This window comes from Pogoniulus pusillus, chromosome 11 (genome assembly GCF_015220805.1).
Source record: "Pogoniulus pusillus isolate bPogPus1 chromosome 11, bPogPus1.pri, whole genome shotgun sequence".
Classification (NCBI taxonomy): domain Eukaryota; kingdom Metazoa; phylum Chordata; class Aves; order Piciformes; family Lybiidae; genus Pogoniulus; species Pogoniulus pusillus.
This window is the reverse complement of record NC_087274.1, coordinates 17,542,389-17,562,874: the sequence shown is the minus strand read 5'-3', so window position 1 is coordinate 17,562,874 and position 20,486 is coordinate 17,542,389. Positions and strand designations below refer to the sequence as shown.

The window sequence follows — 20,486 nt, the reverse complement described above, 5'->3', positions numbered from 1 at the left end:
GGAAGAATTTCTCCCTCCTGTATCTCCTCTCTGCACAGCTGAAGATCAGGGATGGTTTTAAGTGATGGGATCTAAAAAGCATCCAGCACACAAGTGCCTGCAGGCTGCAGCAGTGCATCCCCTTTCATCTTCACTCTCTAAAGAGCTTTGATCACGTTGGATAAATCTCTGCTGGGGATGGGAATGGCAGCAGAACTGCAGCATGGGCTAGAAGCCTGCCGATCACTCTGAAGTCCTAACTGCAGTGCTTTGAGGAGGCCTGAAACCTTGACCAGGAGCAAAGCCTGGACTCTTTTGCATGTGCTTTAACGTGGTCCTTGCAACACTTCAGCGCCTGAGAGAGATGGGGATGGTTAGTGTGAGGAAGAGGAGGCTGAGGGGAGACCTCATTGCTGTCTACAAGTACCTGAAGGGACATTGTGGAGAGGCTGCTGCTGGACTCTTCTCACAAGTAGCTGGAGACAGAATGAGGGGGAATGGCCTCAAGCTGAGTCTGGGGACACATGGAAGAAATTTTTCATGGAGAGAGTGTTGAGGGACTGGAATGAGCTGCCCAGGGAGGTGGTGGAGTCACCCACCCTGGATGTGTTCCAGGGTGGTTTGGCTGTGGTGCTTAGGGATGTGGTTGAAGGTGAATCTTTTAGAGTAGGGTTCTAGGTTAGGCTTGGTGATCCTGAGGGGCTTTGCCAAGCTGCATGTTTCTGGGATTCTGTGATTCTCTTGCTGTGGTTTGGGGTGGGATGACTTGCAAGACAGTCCCTGCAGATCCCTGTGCCATTGCACAATGCTTTGCCCAAGTATCACAGAATTAAACAGATTGGAAAAGACCACTCAGATCATTGAGTCCAACCTATCACCTAACCCTTCTAATTAACTAACCCATGGCACTAAGTGCCTCATCCAGCCTCCTCTTAAACACCTCCAGGGATGGGCACTCCATATCACCTCCCTAGGCAGCCCATTCCAACGTCGATTATTCTTGCTGCCAAGAACTGCTTCCTAACATCCAGCCTGACCCTGCCCTGGCACAGCTTGAGGCTGTGTCCTCTTGTTCTGTCCCTGGGTGCCTGGCAGAAGAGCCCAACCCCACCTGGCTACGACCTCCCTTCAGGTAGTTACAGAGAGCAATGAGGTCTGCCCTGAACCTCCTCTTCTGCAGGCTGCACACCCCCAGCTCCCTCAGCCTCTCCTCACAGGGCTGTGCTTCAGCCCCTCCCCAGCCTTGCTGCCCTTCTCTGGACACGTTCAAGCACCTCAGCATCTTTCTTGAACTGAGTGGCCCAGAACTGGATGTAGCACTCAAGGTGTGGCCTGACCAGTGCTGAGCACAGAGGCAGAAGGACTTCCCTGGTCCTGCTGGCCACACTGTTCCTGATCCAGGCCAGGATGCCATTGGCCTTCTTGGCCACCTGGGCACACTGCTGGCTCATGTTCAGCTGCCAGACAGTACTCCTAGGTCTCTCTCTGCCTGGCTGCTCTCCAGCCACTCTGTCCCCAGGCTGTAGCACTGCATGGGGTTGTTGTGGCCAAAGTGCATGGTGTAACACTGCTCCTTGTCTGCTCTCTGGCAGAGGACAGCAAACCCTTCAACCCTCACCTGGGGCCGGTGGAGGAGCGCCTGGCCCTGCACGCCCTGCGGCAGCAGGGGCTGGTGCCCGAGCACGTGGAGACCAGGAGCCTGTACAGCCCTCTGCAGCCGGAGATCGAGCAGGTGAGGGGGAAAAGGCCAAGAGCATCATCTACTCTGCCCTGGTGAGACCCCATCTTGAGTACTGCCTTCAGTTTTGGGCTCCCCAGTTTCAGAGGGACAGGGATCTGCTGGAGAGAGTCCAAGGGAGGGCTACAAGAAGGATTAGGGGACTGGAGCACTGCCCAATGAGGAGAGGCTGAGGGACCTGGTGCTGCTTAGTCTGTGGAAGAGAAGACTGAGAGGGGACTTAATAAATGTTTCTAAATACCTGAGGGCTGTGGGTCAGGAGCGGGGACAGGCTCTGCTCACTGCTCCCTGGGATAGGACAAGGAGCAATGGATATAATCTGTAGCACAGCAGGTTCCAGCTCAACACAAGGGGAACTTCTTGACTGTAAGGGTCCCAGAGCACTGGCACAGGCTGCCCAGAGACGTTGTGGAGTCTCCTTCTCTGTAGACCTTCTTCAAGGCCTGTCTGCATGTGTTCCTGTGTGCCCTGAGCTAGATTGTATGGTCCTGTTTGGCAGGGGGTTTGGACTCTTCTGTTCCCTTCCAACCCCTGATATCATGTGAGCCTGTGATCTCCTTGTGAGCCAGTGGTGTCCAGCTGGCTGGCATCCTTGGTCCAGGAGATGGAAGAACTTTTCCCAAGGGAGGAGACTCACCTTGTTGAACTGGCTATAAAAAGCAACTCCATGGCTGTCATTCTCCAAGGGCCTTGGAACATTGATTGCTGAGTCCTGTGCTTATTTCCATGGAATCAAAGACTGGTTTGGATTGGAAGGAATCTTTAAAGGTTATCTAGTCCAAATCTCCCTCAGTCATCAGGGACATCCACTACTAGAAGAGGTTACTCAGAGCCCCAAGCAACCTGACCTGGACTGGTTCCAGGGCTGAGGCATCTGCCACCAAATGGGTTTGGAATCTCTGAGGGAGACTCCACAGCCTCTCTGAGCAGCATACTCCAGGGCTCCAGCACCCTCACAGAAAAGTTTCTCCTTCTGTTCACATGGAACCTCCTGGGTTTCAGTTTGTGCCCATTGCCCCTTGTCCTGTCCCTGGGCACCACTGAGAAGAGTCTAACCCCATCCTCTTGCCCCCTGCCCTGTAGCTGTTGCTGGACATTGATCAGATGCACTCTGGGGCTGTTCTTCTCCAGGCTCAGCAGTCCCAGGGCTCTCAGCCTTTGCTCCTCACAGAGATGCTGCAGTCCTGTTGGCACTTTTGTAGCCTCTGCTGTGTTCTTTCCAGCAGTTCCCTGTCACTCTTGAGCTGGGGAGCCCGAACCTGGACCCAGTACCCCAGATGTGGCCTCCCATGTATGTGTGCTTTATTTGGACCAAACTGGTGCTTCCTGAAGAGCAAAATGATTAATGACCATCTGCCATGCAACATGTTCCAGTTGCATTATGAAGGCAGTTTCAAGCTGGTGTAGATGTGCACAGCCACTGAGCTGCAGGATTCCAGCTGTTTCCCATCAGTGCTTCATTTGGACAACAGCACCTCTCAAATGGTGGAAGAGGAGAGTTGTCTGCAGATGAAAATGCACTGACAACCACTCTTTACATCTTCTCATCATAATTCATCCCAGGAAGCTGATGATTGGAGGCAGGAGGTGGCTGCTGCCTGTTGGTCTGTGCTACTCTCACAGGTACAGGTGTCAAGGTCTTGTTGGATCAGCCCTGGAGCCAGGGAAGTTGCTGCTTCCATGATGTGGCCTTGTGTATGGGCAGAGCAATCAGCATCTCCTAACCAAGAGTAGCTGTGGGGGCGATGCTGGGTGTGGGGGGGTGACCTGTGTTGCTTTCATGGCTCTGTCCTGCTCCCATTCCTCAGATCAGGCTGGCTCTGATGGGCTGCTTTTGGGGAGCTGAACACCAGGTTGGGCTTTTCACGTTCTCTGCTGGGATGGAAGATTTTCCTGCCAAAAAGCCAGCAGAGCACAGCTCCTCTGTGAGGAGCTGCTTGTCAAAGGAGGGTTTGTTAGGTTTGTTTTTTGTTTGACTTTCAACTCTTGGGACTGCACAGTAAAATGTTTTATTGGCACCCATTGGTGTTCTGCCACAAAACAGACCACCTAAACCCACTCCCAACCTGAGATTTCAGCTTCACTTCTGCTGCTCCCTCCTTGGAAGGATGTTGTGAAAGGTGTGAGGTGTCCCTGCCTCAGGGGGGTTGGAACTGGATGATCATTGAGATCCCTTCCAACCCTGACAATTCTGTGAGGACTGGGTTTGTGGAATCACAGAATCATTTTGGTTAGAAGAGACTTATAAGATCATCAAGTCCAGCTGGTAGCACAGCACTGCTAGGTCACCACTAAGTTATGGTCCTCAGCACCACATCTACACAGCTTTGAAACTCCTCCAGGGATGAAGATTCCACCACTGTTCTGGGCAGCCCCTTCCAGATCTTGACAGCCCTTTTGGGGAAGAAATTGCTCCTCATGTCCAACCTAAACTTTTTCTGGAGCAACTTGAGGATGTTTCCTCTTTTACTGTCTTTTGTTCCTTGGGAGAGGAGACCAACCCCCATCTGGCTCCAACCTCCTTCCAGGGAGCTGTAGAGAGCCAGAAGGTCTCCTCTCAGCCTCCTCTCCTCCAGGCTGAACAACCCCAGGCCCCTCACTTGCTCCACACGAGATTTGTGCTCTAGACTCTTCACCAGCTTTGTTCCCCTCCTCTGGGCACACCCCAGCTCCTCAGTGTCTTGCTGGCACTGTGTGATTCCCCTCTCCTCATCCCATCCTCCAGCCCCATGGCCAGAAGCCCTTTAAGCAGTTGTCTCTCTGGTGACCAAAGTTAACTCTATGGAAAAGAGGTGAGCTGCTTTGCTCTGCAACACCTCCCAAGGAGCTAAGCTTTAGTCAGCCAGGGAGAGTAAAGCCAGAATGCACCTTTAGGTCAGCCAGGCCAACCAGTTCCATATCAGAAGCCACTAACATTCCCAACTGTCTCTAAAGCAATTTGAACAGAATAGTTGGTGACACTTTTAACCTCAGATTTCAACTAAGGGCCACTGGAGCTCTCCAGGAGCACTCTTCTCCCTCCACTGACTGAAAAGGTGAAGGTAACTCAGCTAAGAGGCTCATCAGGCTTTGTGTCTCCTTCTTTCCACACAGGGAAAGCTACAGATGTGGGTGGACCTGTTCCCAAAATCCTTGGGTCAGCCTGGCCCCCCTTTCAACATCACACCACGCAAAGCCAAGAGGTAACTTGGGGCTCATTTGCTTCTCGCACCTTCTGTTTGGGAGGGGTGAAGAGAATCATAGAATCATAACTTGGGGATGTCAGATTTGGGACTGAGGGAGTCATAGTTGTTCTGTTTGGATAAAAGAAGGCTTCAAGGAGACCTTATTGTGGCCTTCCAGTTTCTAAAGTGGGCTACAAGAAAGCTGAGGAGGAACTTTTGTGGGTGTCAGGCAGTGCTAGGACTGGGGGGAATGGAACAAAGCAAATGTTCTCCTCTCCAAAAAGGAGAGGAGATTCAGACTGGACATCAGAAAGAAGTTCTTCAGCATGAGGGTGCTGAGAGACTGGAACAGGTTGCCTAGGGAGGTAGTGGAAACCTTATCTCTGGGTGTTTTTAAGGCCAGGCTAGATGTGACTCTGGCCAGCCTGATCTAGTGTGAGGTGTGGCAGGGGGGGTTGGAGCTAGATGATCCTTGAGGTCCCTTTCAGCCCTGACAGCTCTGTGGCTCTGAGCAATGTCTGTGTGGGGTCATGTGCAGAGCAAGATGATTCATATCTCAGCTCCTTCAGCTGGCTGAGGAGTGCAGCCCTGCTGGATAGGTGGGCTCTGGACCAAGATTTCCACCTTCTCAGGACCAAGACTTCCACATTCTAAGTTTGCTTTTGTCTCTGGGGCTGTCCAGGTTCTTCTTGCGCTGCATCATCTGGAACACCAAGGACGTCATCCTGGATGACCTCAGCATCACTGGGGAGAAGATGAGTGACATCTATGTCAAAGGGTAAGCTGCTGCCTCCTCCAGATGCTGCTGCCTGGGAGTGCAAGGGCAGCAAGGAAGGAGTTAACACAGCCCTTGTATCAGCTTTCTACCCCTGCAGGGATGAAGGGACTGCTCACACCTCTCCAGCTATTGTAGAATCCTAGATTCAGAAACTGGGCTGGGTTAGAAGGGCCCTCCAAGGGTCATCTAGTCCTACCCCCTCTGCAGTCAGCCTGCAGCCAGCGTCTGCTAGGCTCATGACTGCCTAGAGGTGTCAGGTTTTGGTTTGCAGCTCTTGGATTCTTAGGTGACAACGTCTGTAGGTAGAGGTGAGAGGCAGTGAAGCAGCCTGACAACTGGGGAGGGGTGAATATGGTCTGCTCTGCAGTCCTCAGCACAAGAAGGGCATCAACCTGTTGCATGAGGTCAAGGGGAGGCCACAAAAATGATCCAAGGGCTGGAAAGTCTCTGCTATGAGGCCAGGCTGAGAGAGTTGGGGCTGTTCAGCCTGGAGAAGAGAAGGCTCCAAGGAGACCTCATGTTGTCCTTTGAGTACTTAAAGGGGACAGTAAGAAAGCTGGGGACAGACTTTCTGTCGGGGTCTGTTGTGACTGGACAAGGGATGATGATTTGGAAGTAAAAGAGGAAGATTTAGAGTAAAGAGAAAGGAGACATGTCTGCAGCAAGGGTGGTGAAGTGCTGAAGTGAGTTGCCCAGAGAGGTGACAGAGGTCACATCCCTGGAACCATTCCAAGTCAGGTTGATTTGGGCTCTGAGCAATCTACTGTAGTTGCTGATGTCCCTGCTGGCTGCAGGTGAGTTGGAATAGGTGACATTTAAAGACCACTTCCAACCCAAACCACTCTATGATGCTATGATTTCAGCTTCCAGCTCCATCCCAGTTCCTTTCCTGGGACCCCCATGGGCTTGTTGTACCTCCATAGGCTGGCTTCTTTGCAGAGCTGCTTCTATTCCTTTTGGAATCCCCTTTTTTATTCTTCACAAAAATGTGGCAAGCAGCAGTTAGCTCCTCTGGCACATTCCCTTCTCTGCCTGCCTCCATTTGTGTTTTATCTGGTGTAAAATGGTGCAGTCCCAGCCAAGGGACTTACTTAGTTTTGTGCGTTCCTTGGATTTATGGACAGGAAGAGGCAGGATTTGGAAACAGACTGTAAATCCCTCTTTTACAATCCCAATTTTCCTCCTGTAAATCCAGAATGCACCACGCTTACCTGGTATTCACATCAAGTGCTTTGTTATCAGCTCCAGTTAAGCTGCTCTGTACACTTCAGGGCCCTGGAATGGTGCTTTCAGGGGGTTACTGGGAAGGCAAAAGCATCCACTGCTTGCTGAAGAGCCTTTGCCTGCTTTTCAGCATCCCCAGTGACCAAGCAACTCTCCTTTCCAGCAGCCCCGGTGAGCAAGCAACTCTCCCTTCTAGCATCCCCAGTGACCAAGCAACTCTCCCTTCTAGTATCCCCAGTGACCAAGCAACTCTCCCTTCCAGCATCCCCAGTGACCAAGCAACTCTCCCTTCCAGCATCCCCAGTGACCAAGCAACTCTCCCTTCCAGCATCCCCAGTGACCAAGCAACTCTCCCTTCTAGCATCCCCAGTGACCAAGCAACTCTCCCTTCTAGTATCCCCAGTGACCAAGCAACTCTCCCTTCCAGCATCCCCAGTGACCAAGCAACTCTCCCTTCCAGCATCCCCAGTGACCAAGCAACTCTCCCTTCCAGCATCCCCAGTGACCAAGCAACTGTCCCTTCTAGCATCCCCAGTGACCAAGCAACTCTCCCTTCTAGCATCCCCAGTGACCAAGCAACTCTCCTTTCCAGCAGCCCTGGTGACCAAGCAACTCTCCCTTCTAGTATCCCCAGTGACCAAGCAACTCTCCCTTCCAGCACCTCCAGTGACTAAGCAACTCTCCCTTCCAGCACCTCCAGTGACAAAGCAACTCTCCCTTCTAGCATCCCCAGTGACCAAGCAAATCTCCCAGTGCTATAAATGAGTTAAAAGTCTTGCTCACATTCCTCATCTTTTCCCCCCTCAGCTTCCTCTTCTTGCCCCCCAACCAGCTGCATCACCACCATGCCTGGGTAAGGTATGAAGAGTGTTACAGAGAGGGGAAGCTGAGGTCCTTCTTGTGCTTGGACATCTACCCTACAGACAGAGGACTGTAGAATCACTGAGTTGGTTTTGATTGGCAAAGATCTTTGAGATCATTGAGTCCAACCCTTATGCCAGCACTCTCAGGTTGCCACCAAACCATGGCCTTCAGCACCACTTGCCCATGGCTTTGCCTCTCCAACGATGGAGACTCCACCACTGCCCTGGGCAGCCTCATCCAGGGCTTGACAACAATTTGAGGGGAAAAAAAAGTTTTCCTAATAGTCAACCTAAACCTTCCCTGGCACAACTTGAGGATGTTTCCTCTTGTCCTATTGCTTGTTCCTTGGAAGAAGAGATGTCAACCTGGCTCCAACCACCTTTCGGGGAGCTGTAGAGAGCCAGGAGGTCTCCCCTCAGCCTCCTTTTCTCCAGACTGTACAACCCCAGTTCCCTCAGCTGCTCCTCACAAGACTTCTGCTCTAGAGCCTTCATCAGCTCCTTTGCTTTTCTTAGGTTGTACTGTCCTCAATGTCCTTCTTGAAGGGACCAGAAGTGACCCTAGGATTTAAGCTATGGCCTCAGCAGTACTGAGTACTGGAGGATGATCACTGCCCTGGTCCAGCTGGCCACATTCAGTACCTGCTTTGATCCTACTGGAATAGAAGTTTCCAAAGTCCCCTTCCAACCACTACTAAGCTTTCTGTGCCATTATGTGGTACCTTCAAAACTCGCCTACAGCCCCTTTTGGGTTCTGTGTCCTCCAGAATCTCACTTCAGTGATGAGCAAAGAGTGAGGTGTGCAAGGTTTGAGTCCAACCCCCCGCAGCCAGCAGGGACATCTGCAGCTAGGGCAGGTTCTGCAGGCTCCCCAGACAGCCTGACCTGGGATGTTTCCAGGGATGGGATCAATCTGGGCATACTGGGCCAGAGTCTTGCCACCCCAGGGTAAACATTTCTTCCTTCTCTCCAATTTAAACCTCCCTCTCTTAGTTTCAAACTATCACCCCTTGGCCTGTCACTGCATACCCTTACAAAGATGCCCTTCCAGCATTAGGCCCCCTTTAAGTGCTGAAAGACCACCAGGATGTCTCCCTGCAGCCTTCTCTTCTCCAGGTTGAGCAGCTCCAACATTCAGCCTGTCCCCACTGAGGGACATCTTAACACCCTCTCCACTACCTGAAAGGGTGTTGTAGAGAGGCTGCTGCTGGTTTCTTCTCACAGATAGTTGGAGACAGAAAAAGGGGGAATGGCCTCAAGCTGAGACTGGGGAGGTTTAGATTGGACATTAGGAAGAAGTTTTTCATAGAGAGAGTGTTGAGGGACTAGAATGAGCTGCCCAGGGAGGCGGTGGAGTCACACAGCCTGGATGTGTTCCAGGGTGGTTTGGATGTGGTGCTTAGGGCTATGGTTGAAGGTGAATCTTGTTGAGTAGGGTTCTAGGTTGGGCTTGGTGATCCTCAGGAGCTTTGCCAACCTGGATGCTTCTGTGATTCCTGCCCTCCATTGAGAGGGACTTGGGTGCTGTTGGCCCTGGCCACAGATGGGTGCTGACCTTGGTGAAGCCTTTTGTTGGCCACCACAACCGTTCCTGTGTTGTAGTTTTAATCTTGAGGCACCGTGAAGTGAATGCATTTCACTTCTGGCATCTCCTGCTGCAGTGGGCAAGCATGAAAGGAGAATCCAGATGTGCCCCAGGCACCAGTGCAAAGCATTGCTTCATCCTTGATCTTTGCCTGCAAGGAAAGCCACTTAGCACTTTGTCCTCTGAGGCCTCCTGCCAAGCTCTGAAGGCCATGGACACAAACTTGGTCTCTCCATGTGATCCTCTCTGACCAGATCAGACAATCCAGCAGCAGTGTAACCTCCTCACACTAGCCCTGCTGCCACCGAGCCCTCCCTGTCCATTTAACACGTGTCCATGGGATGTGTGCTGTAGGATGAACTCAAGTAGACCTCCCTTCCCTGTCTCCCACAACACTTTTTGGGTTGGGACATGTGCTCCTCTAAAGCACTGCAGAAGGAGGAGTCCGGGGCCAAGAAAACCCTTTCTTTGCAATTTAAGTGAAAAACAATCAAGGGAGATAATTGTTTTCATTAGAGAGTCCCTCTGAACCTTCTGGCTTGCCTCCAGAAAGGCTTTAAAGACACAAATGGATGCATTTGAGTGTTTTGTTTTGTTGATTGCTGAAGATTGAAAAAAATCTTGGACAGGGAAAGAGAAACCAGACAGAAAGAGAGGGGGGAAAGAACAATCAAACAGTTGCATAAATCCTAGCTGGGGGAAAAAAAAAAGTAGTTATGGAAAGTTTTCAGTTTGCCCTTGGGCTGGTTGTGAGGGGACCATGACCAAGGGCTTGCAGACCAGGAGAGGAGCTGTGCTCAGCAGGGCAGAGGTGGAGGCTTTTAGCTCACAGCGTTCACCAAGGTCAGGACTGGGCCCAGTCTTGTTTGGGATCACAGAATCACAGCAACACCCAGGTGGGCAAAGCCCCTCGGGATCACCAAGCCCAACCTAGAACCCTACTCTACGAGGTTCACCTTCAACCATAGCCACTCAGGCAGCTGGGGAGGTTGTGGCCCCTCAGGCAGTTGGAGGTTGTGGCCCCTCAGGCGGTCGGAGGTTGTGGCCCCTCAGGCAGCTGGAGGTTGTGGCCCCTCAGGCAGTCGGAGGTTGTGGCCCCTCAGGCAGTCGGAGGTTGTGGCCCCTCAGGCAGTTGGAGGTTGTGGCCCCTCAGGCGGTTGGAGGTTGTGGCCCCTCAGGCGGTTGGAGGTTGTGGCCCCTCAGGCGGTTGGAGGTTGTGGCCCCTCAGGCGGTCGGAGGTTGTGGCCCCTCAGGCGGTCGGAGGTTGTGGCCCCTCAGGCAGCTGGGGAGATTGTGGCCCCTCAGGCAGCTGGGGAGGTTGTGGCCCCTCAGGCGGTCGGAGGTTGTGGCCCCTCAGGCGGTTGGAGGTTGTGGCCCCTCAGGCGGTCAGAGGTTGTGGCCCCTTAGGCAGTTGGAAGTTGTGGCCCCTCAGGCAGCTGGAGGTTGTGGCCCCTCAGGCGGTTGAAGGTTGTGGCCCCTCAGGCGGTTGGAGGTTGTGGCCCCTCAGGCAGCTGGGGAGGTTGTGGCCCCTCAGGCGGTCGGAGGTTGTGGCCCCTCAGGCGGTTGGAGGTTGTGGCCCCTCAGGCGGTTGGAGGTTGTGGCCCCTCAGGCGGTCAGAGGTTGTGGCCCCTCAGGCAGTTGGAGGTTGTGGCCCCTCAGGCAGTCAGAGGTCGTGGCCCCTCAGGCAGTACAGCACTGGGAGGAGTGGCTGACACCCGTCAGGCTGTGCTGGCATTGGGTCAGACCTGGGCAGGCTGAGAGCTGGGTGAGAGGAACCTCCTGAAGTTCAGTGAGGGCAAGAGCCGAGTCCTGGGTGTGGGGAGGAATGATCTCAGGGACTGCTAACTCGTCGGGGACACCTGTTCTGGGTGACCCTGCTTTAGCAGGAGAGTTGGAGTAGACGGTCCCCTGAGGCCCTTTGCAACCCCCAGCACGCTGGGGTTGTGTAACAGAGCAGTGGGGACCTGTCTCTAAGGGAGATCACCCAGGCTGCATCTGACCACTCAGGGGTTTCCCCAGGGGAGGACTTCTTGCCCGTTTAGGGCTTTCCGATAGTAATCTTTGAGAAAGCAGCGAAGAATAGAGGGGCAAGAGTGGTCCTTTGGTCCTTCAGCCTGGTTGTCTCTCCAACAGATTGTCTTTAGAGATGACCTACAGTGTCAGTTGGCTGGTTTGGTGGCAGAGGGTAAGGGACCTGTCACCAAGGCACATTAGAAATTGCTGTGTGGTTAGGGTTGGGTAAATGACAACTTCAGGCCAGAGCTTAAGGTAATCTTAGAATCACAGAATGGTTCAGGTTGGAAGGGAGCCCAAAGCTCATCCAGTTCCAACCCCCTGCCATAGGCAGGGACACCTCCCACTAGAACAGGTCACTCAAGGCCTCATCCAGCCTGGTCCTGAACACCTCCAGGGAGGTTGTGGATCACAGAATCACCCAATGTGATCAAAGAGGGCAGAGTAAAGGGGCAGAATCCCCTGCCTTGCCCTGCTGGCCGTGCTGCTCTTGCTGCAGCCCAGAACACGGCTGCTGTCTGGGCTGTGCTCGCACTGCCTGCTCGTGTTGAGCTTTTCATCAGTGCAGACCCCCAGGGCCTTTTCCTCAGGGCAAGGACTCGGACTCTTTAAAACATCCATGAATCATAGAATCATAGAATCAACCAGGTTGGAAGAGACCTCCGAGATCATCCAGTCCAACCTAGCACCCAGCCCTAGCCAATCACAGTACACTCAGGAGAGGCAGGAGAAGAGGTTGCAGAGCTCCTCAGCCTGCTACCACCAGCACTGCTTCAAATCCCAGCACTGCAGAAACCGTTGCACTCCCTGTTGAGTCTCCTGTGGACTGGAGGTTATCCCTTGAGGCAGCAGCCACAGGAATGATACATTCTATTGCCTGCTCATGGCCTCTGCAGTGCTGAGCGAGCTCCAGACTCCTTGATGTGTTTCTGACTTTTCATGCAATGCTTTTACATCCCGCAGCTGGCTGGTCGGCCACGAGGAGAACAAGCAGAAGACAGATGTGCACTACAGGTCTATGGGAGGAGAAGGCAACTTCAACTGGAGGTTCATCTTCCCCTTTGACTATCTCCCTGCCGAGCAGATGTGCTACATCTCAAAAAAGGTGAGTGTCCTGGGCAGGTGCTGCTACCTTCTCAGCACAGGTCTGGGCTGGATTTGTGCTTCATGAGCTGCACAACTGCAGCACGGATCATTGAATCACAGAATGTCAGGGGGTGGAAGGGACCTCAGAAGATCATCTGGTCCAGGCCCCTTTCCGGAGCAGGATCACCCAGAGCAGATCACACAAGGATGCGTCCAGGTGGTTCTTGGATATCTCCATAGAGGGAGACTCCACAACTCCCCTGGGCAGCCTGTTCCAGTGCTCTGTCACCCTCACAGGGAAAAAATTCTTCCTCAGCTTCACATGGAACCTCCTATGCCTCAACTTCCACCCATTGCCCCTTGTCCTGTCACTGGGTATCACGCAGCAGAGCCTGGCTCCAGCCTCCTGGCACTCACCCCTCACATCTTTAGAACCACTGATGAGGTCACCTCTCAGTCTCCTCCTCTCCAAGTTAAAGGCCCCAGCTCCCTCAGGCTCTCCTCGTAGGGAAAGTGTTCAACTTCCTTAATGATTCTGATTAAAGAAGTTGAACATCTTCCTCATGAGGAGAGCCTGAGGGAGCTGGGGCTGTGTGAGTCTCAGCCTTGACTCTGTGCTCACTGGGAAGAGTGGCTGACACCCTCTGTGCCCAAGTGCCCGAGCCTGAGTTGGGATGTACCACTGAGGTGGTGATGGGAAGGAAAGCTTTGCTTTGGGATGCAGGATGATGTGGATGTGATTTGTGCTCCTCATTTCTACTTCTGCTTCTAGTGTTCCTTAGATAAGTCAGGGCAATGTAAGGATCAGATATAGCTTGGGAGCTGCACAGAGAGAGAGAAACAGATGGAGCTGGGGTGCACAGTGGAAAAACTGTGCTGGAAATTGGATTGGCTCTCATGGAGCGCTTCAGGGAACAGAGATCTGTTCACTTCAGTGTCCTGCTCATCACCTGGAGAAGAGGAGGAGCATTGTGGGCAGCAGTGACAGCCCCAACTTTTGAGACCTGGTCCTCTTTTGTGACACCTTCCTCTTTTTCTGTGCTACCTCCCAGGGAACAAGTGACAGGACAAGAGGAAACAGCCTCAAGTTGCACTAGAGGAGGTTAGGTTGGATGTGAGAAATTATTCCTTCATGGATCTGGAGAATAAGCCTTCTGAGAAGCAGCTGAGGGAACAGGGGTTGTTTAGACTGGGGAAAAGGAGGCTCAGGTGGGATCTTCTCATGCTCTACAACTGCCTGAAAGGGTGGAGGTTGGAGACAGGTGGGAGTTGGTCTCTTCTCCCAAGGAGCAAGTGCTAGGGCAACAGGAAACAAGGTTTAGGTTGGACATGAGGAACCAGGAGAGGTTTAGGTTGGATATGAGGAACAATTTTTTGCCCTTGTCAACGTCTGGCTCAGGCTGCCCAGGGCAGTGGTGCAGTCCCCATAGAATCAGTCAGGGTTGGAAGAGACCACAAGGATCATCCAGTTCCAATGCTCCTGCCATGGGCAGGGACACCTCACACTAGATCAGGCTGTCCAGAGCCTCATCCATGTGGCCTAAACACCTCCAGGCATGAGGCTTCCACCACTTCCCTGGGCAACCCATTGCACACTCTCACCACTCTCATGTTGAAGAATTTTTTCCTAACATCCATTCTGAATCTACCCATTTCCAGCTTTGTTCCATTCCCCCCAGTCCTATCACTACCTGACAGCCTCAGAAGTCCCTCCCCAGCTTTCTCATAGCCCCTTTCAGATACTGAAAGGCCACAATAAAGTCACCTAAGAGCCTTCTCCTCTCCAGATTCCCTCAGTCTCTCCTCACAACAGAGCAGCTCCAGCCCTCTCATCATCCCATCCCTGGAAGGGTTTCCAAGCCATGGAGATATGGTGCTGAGGACCATGGTTCAGTGGTGACCTGGCAGCGCTGGGTTAATAATCTTAAGGGCCTCTTCCAACCAAAATCATTCTGTTATTCCATGAATGCCATCCAACCTTGGGTCTTCCCCCCTGCTCCCTGCTTTGCTGCTGTGAACTCAGGCTCTGAGTGCAAAACCTTGCTGTTGCAGTGGGGCCATCTGCATCCGGCACTGCTCACCAGGGTTCCCCCATCCCAGCTTATTTCATGAGTCCCCAGCACAGGCTGGCTTGGGACTGGTGCTGTGGTGGAGAAGATAAGCGAACAAGCTCTCCACCCCTCGAGCCAAACAAGCCCTGCAAGGAGGCCTGGCTTCTAAAGTCAGGGCTGGGTAGTTAAAGTGAGTGACAGGATCATAGCTGTAGCCATTTCACGCTTCATGTTAAACGAATCAAAAGTACAGTGTGTACTACATCCAATTATCCCCTCTTTGAAAAAGCAAAGACCCCCCTATAAACCCTTTAAGCAAATACATCCCACTGTGCTGAGATTGATTCTCCTCCGACCACATGTCTGCCAACACTGTATCAGAAAATAAACAGCTTGTAAAAACCTCTCTGTAAAGGCAAAAAAATAATGAAGGAGAAGCTGTGCTTTGTGTCTGGGGGACGGGGGGACACACATTCCCCTCTGGCCAGGTTTGATCTCCCCATGTGCTGTTTGAACTCCAGGTTCATTACTGCCGCTGTAAAAAAAAAGCCCATGTGCCCCACTTGAAAAAGCAGGCCATGGAAAGTGGAATTTCAATCAAAAAGTGCTCAGATGGCAAATCCTGAGCTGCTTAGAGCCACCTGCACCCAGCCCTGCTGCTCTTGGCCCTTGGAGTGTGGCTGGGGTGGAGGAAAGCAGCTTGCAGGCTGCTCGCATTGTCTGCTCCCTTTGCCTCCTTCCAGGCTGAAGCTGCCCTTGGCATTGCAGGATCATAGAATCACAGAGTCACTGGATCATAGAATCAGTCAGGGTTGGAAGGAACCACAAGGATCATCCAGTTCCAACCCTCCTGCCATGGGCAGGGACACTTCACACTAGATCAGGATGGCCAGAGCCTCATCCATGTGGCCTAAACACCTCCAGGCATGAGACTTCCACCACTTCCCTGGGTAACCCCTTCCAGGCTCTCACCACCCACATGTTGAATGATTTCTTCCTAACATCCATTCTGAATCTACTTATTTCCAGCTTTGTTCCATTCCCCCCAGTCCTATCACTAGCTGACACCCTCAAAAGTCCCTCCCCAGCTTTCTTGTAGCCCCCTTAAGGTACTGAAAGGTCACACCACCAGAATCCATGGGGATAGCTTGGCTGTGCATCATCGTATGCTGGGCACCCAGTCAGAGGCCCTCAACCCCCACCTCTCAGAGGCTCTGGGAAGGTGGAAAATGCATGAAATTGATTTTGCAATGTTGAGCTCCAAGTACCAATGACTGTGGTAGCTGCACCTCGCTGCCAGATCTGAATTCTTAGACGTCCTCCAGGGCAGGACAAGCTCCACACTGCATGTCTGAGAAATGCAATCTGCAGAAGTGAGCAGACAGGGGAGAATTCCAAGAGCATCTCAAGGAGCAAGTTAAAAACTGCTGGTGTTTGAGGAGACCTGAAAATCAACCTCTAAGCTGGAGCTTGGCTGAGTTGTTCATCTAGCATCTGAAAAGTGTTGAGTAAAAGAAAAGGGATCAGAATGAGTGTGAAAGCATTACTGGTAGGTTCCAGACCCTGCTATGCCATGGGCAGAAACCAGACCAAGGAATGTTGCTGTTGTCTTCATGCTTGTCCTGTGTTAGGTTTCAGCAGAAGAATTATGTCTTGATGCCAGAACATGGAGTAACCTGGCTTGCAAAGTCCAAAAAGCCACTGGGAGAGGATCCTCTGTGACCTGAGCTAGATCGTATGGTCCTGCTCTGGCAGGGTATGGTTGGGCTTGATGAGCTTTTTGGGTCACTTCCAACCCCTGACATCCTGTGATTCAGCTGTGATCTGCAGCCTCTGGGGCAGAGCCAAGCTTGGGAAGGGGCCAGACCCAAACTGGACAGAGAGGTGAGGAGGAGGATGGGGACATGGCCATTGCTCAGCCCTGACCTCCACACTGTGAAAGCCTCCTGACTCATCCCTTGCTCTGGATCCTGTTATCTATGGAGGTCCCTTCCAATCCCTAGCATCCTGTGATCCCTCCCAGTACTGTAGAAGAAACTGCAAGCAACTCCCTGACTCCTTCAGTGGGAAGGTTGGGGTAGTTCATAGGCTCATGGAATGGTTTGGGTTGGGTGGGCCCTTTAAAGGCAGAATGAGACAAGACAGTACTGTGTGATAGGTCACAAGTTCTACAGGTATATTGATGGTGAAAATAAGACTGGGGAAGGTGTGGCCCCCTCAGAAAGGAAACAGGTGAAATGGTCATAAGTGATATGGAAAAGGCTGGGGCTCACTGTGACTTCTTCACCTCACTCTTCACTGCAAAGACTGTTCAGTCTGGAGAGAAGAAGCCTCCAACGTGACTTTATTGTGGCCTTTCAGTATCTGAAGGGGGCTACAAGAAAGCTGGGGAGGGACTTTTGAGGCTGTCAGGGAATGACAGGAGTGGGGGGAATGGAACAAAGATGGAAATGGGTAGATTCAGACTGGATGTTAGGAAGTTGTTCAGCATCAGGGTGGTGAGAGCCTGGAAAGGGTTGCCCAGAGAGGTGGTGGAAGCCTCATGCCTGGAGGTGTTTAAGGCCAGGCTGGATGAGACTCTGGCCAGCCTGATCTAGTGTGAGGTGTCCCTGCCCATGGCAGGGGGGGGTTGGAACTGGATGATCCTTGTGGTCCCTTCCAACCCTCATTGATTCTATGTTCCACTGAGCCAGATCCTTCTGTGATAGGACAGGGACAGTGGTCATGACCTGAGATTCGCTTTCACCCTCTGGGGTGTTCAGTTGCTGTTGTGAGTTTTGCTTTCCAATGGCTGTATGGAGGTGGGGGAAATGTGGCAGTGTCTTGAGCTGAAGGTCACTCTGTGCCCTTCACAAACTGCCCAGGACTGGCACCTCAAGGCTTGGTTGGGGGTCCCCATTTGCTGGGGGATGAGCTACCTGAAGAGACATTCTGGAGAGGCTGCTTCTGGGCTCTTCTCACAAGCTGAGGCTGGGGAGGTTTAGAATGAATGTGAGGAAGAAAGTTTTTTACAGAGAGAGTGTTCAGGACTGGAGTGAGCTGCCCAGGGAGGTGGTGGAGTCACTCACACTGGATGTGTTTAAGGGTGGTTTGGATGTGGTGCTTAGGGATATGGTTTAAGGTGAGCCTTGTTGAGCAGGATTCTAGGTTGGGCTTGGTGATCCTGAGGGGCTTTGCCAACCTGCATGTTTGTGTGATTCTGTGACCTGGCGCTCTCCACGAATGTGCTGAAAGGGACCAGCCTGGAGTTTTGCTGCCTCCCCCAAAAGCCAGGTTGCTCCTTGCTTTGTATTCCACAGCACATAAGCAAGAAATGCAGCCCTGTCAACACCTTCCTGGTGACATGAGCTTATTTTCTTTCCTGCCTCCCCTTGCTGCATTATTCACGACCATAAAATATTCAGCGGCGCTCCCCTCTCCCTCCGCCTGCCCCTGCTGCCAAACAAACCCCCCAAACAATAATTCAAGCCTCTTCCTCTCCATGGCTTGCAGAAGGCTAGGAAATAAATTTCTTGCCGTGGGTTGTTTTTATAGTGAACTTCTGCAGTGAGATTTAATCAGGGAGGTGAATTTCAGCCTGCCTTGCAGCGGACCAATAAACTCCGCTCAGCACCGAATTCCTCCTTCCCCAGCCTGCTCTGCTATGGCTGCGTGGGGCTCTGAGGAGGAAAGCTCCTCCACCAGCCAAACCACATTTACAGGCTTTTTCCACAAGAAAGGCCAAAGCTGGGGAGGTTGTGCTGGTGGACGAGCTGCCATGTTGCCACCTGGAAAGGGTCAAAATCCTACTGGAGTCATCCTTCACAGGGCAGGGAGTCCCCAGCACGCCAGGGCGTTGCTGGTGGGGGTTGCTGGGGAGGCAGGAGGATGCAGTCAGCAGCCTCTTGACCAGGGTTTGGTTTGCTTCAGGCATGGGCAAGTCCGTGGGCATTGCAGTGGGAAGAAGGGAAGGCAGAAACTCCAAAATCCTGTGTTTGCCAGCAGCTGGTGGTGGAAAGCTGGACATGGACTGACAGTGTGCACCCACAGCCCAGCAACAACCATGTCCTGGATTGATCCCCGGCAGCAGCGGCAGGGAGGGGATTCTGCCCCTTTGCTCTGCTGAGACCTCACCTGCAGGGCTGGGGCCAGCTCTGGAGTACTCAGCATAGCACAAACAGAGACCTGTCAAAGCAGAGACAGAGGAGGCCACAGCAGTGCTGGGAGGGCTGGAAGGACTCTGCTGTGAGGTCTGGCTGAGAGAGTTTGGGTTATTCAGTCTGGAGGAGAGAGGGTTCCAGGGAGACCTTGTTGGTGACCTCAGCCAGCACCACAGATGGGGAAGGAACTCACTGAGAGGAGGGGGATGGCAGCAGGTCAGAGACTAGGGCAGTAATTTGGGTCTCTAAAGAGCCTCCTCCTTCTCCTAGTCACTACCCTGTCCCCATGAGGGCATTCATGGGTTTAGGTCTTCCAGCAGGCAGGACCTTTAGCAGAGAGCAGAGCTGCCAACACCTCAGCTCCCTTTCAGAGGGGGTTCTCGTGCACAGAGGTTTGCTCCTGTTCAGTTTCAGGTGTCTGGAGCAGTGCAAGGAGAAGGTCAGCAGGTGCTTGGAGGGCTTCCTCCAGCCAGGCAGCTGGAGCCAGGATGCTCTTGCACGGGGATGAGGACATGTTGGACAAATGCAGATGTGTTAGTCAGCCTCTGAGCTAGGGACAAAAGTTGTTGCTGGAGAGGAGGAGGCACTTGTAGGACAGGTCTCAGTCCCTTCCATGCTGAGCATAGATCACTGAATCATTTTGGTTGAAGGGCACCATTCAGATTGTCAAGTCCAGCTGATAATTAATTACAAGCGAACACTGGGAAGCAGCTTGTGGTGTCTGGCTGTGGTGCATGCTGTGGGAGATGAGTTTGCTGCATCTTACAGACCCTGAGTGAACCCTTCCAGTACCCAGAGTGGGCTACAAGAAGGATGGAAAGAGAACAAAGGCCTGCAGGGACAGGATGAGGGCAATGGCTGCAAACTAGAGCAGAGCAGATTGAGATTGGATGTTAGGAACAGGTTCTGCAGCATGAGCGTGGAGGGTACGAGAGTTGGGGCTCTTCAGCCTGGAGAAGAGAGGGCTTTGAGGAGACCATTGAGTGGCCTTGAGTATCTGAAGGGGGCTACAGGAGGGCTGGGGAGGGACTATTGACAAGGTCTTGTACAGACAGAATGAGAGGTAATGGATTTAAACTGGCAGAGGGGAGATTTAAACTAGGTGTTAGGAAGTTCTTATACAGTGAGGGTGGTGAGACACTGACACAGGTTGCCCAGGGAGGTGTTCAAGGCCAGGTTGGCTGAGGCCTTGAGCAACTTGTTCTAGTGGGAGGTGTCCCTACCTATGGCAGGGGTTTGGAACTGGATGAGCTTTGAGGTCCCTTCCAACCTAAATCATTCTATGATTCTATGAACACTGGAACAGGTTGCGCAGGGAAGTGGTTGAGGCCTCATCCCTGGAGATATTCAAAGTGAGGCTAGAGAGGGCTCTGGGCAACCTAATCTAGTGGAGGATGTCCCTGCTGACTGGATTGGAGGTTGGACTGGATGAGCTTTGGAGGTCCCTTCCAACCCAGATCATTCTTTGGGTCTCTGATTCTATGCCTGGGCTTTTCTTTAGCCCTGGGTGCTGGATTCCTGGGGCCCTCTGCATGCCTGACAACCCTTCTGCAGCCCAGGATCCAACCAATACATGTGAAAAAGGGGAAGAACCACCACAAGCACTTTCCCTTTTTAGCAGTTTTAATTTAAAATGACTTATTAGCTGGGAAAACATAACTCCCCCCTCCCCCCTGGAGAAACAGCCAAACCATGTGTGGAGGGTGGGGGGCGGGTGGGAGCTGGAAGTTTCCATCGCCTCTATTTGATTTTGCCAGATGAGAACCCATTTAAAAAGCATAAATAAAAATGCTCCAGCACCAAAAAGCTGGCATGTGCCCCCCCACCCCATCCTCCCCCCCCCAAAGCAAAGCCAAGCAGCAGAAC

General features: G+C 52.5%; 1 protein-coding gene across 11 annotated transcripts in view; it reads left to right on the top strand.

Moving 5' to 3' along the window:
- DYSF (dysferlin) overlaps window positions 1–20,486 on the top strand; it is a 102,650-nt gene that overhangs the window by 68,813 nt on the left and 13,351 nt on the right. For 10 of the 11 annotated variants that reach the window (XM_064151233.1, XM_064151230.1, XM_064151229.1 and 7 more), the window contains 4 exons: window positions 1,572–1,711; window positions 4,811–4,899; window positions 5,564–5,659; window positions 12,308–12,449. In XM_064151233.1, coding sequence (XP_064007303.1) covers window positions 1,572–1,711; window positions 4,811–4,899; window positions 5,564–5,659; window positions 12,308–12,449 — 467 coding nt within the window. Of the gene's footprint in view, window positions 1–1,571; window positions 1,712–4,810; window positions 4,900–5,563; window positions 5,660–12,307; window positions 12,450–20,486 lie in introns of those variants that run through there. The other variant, XM_064151232.1, reaches the window with a different exon arrangement.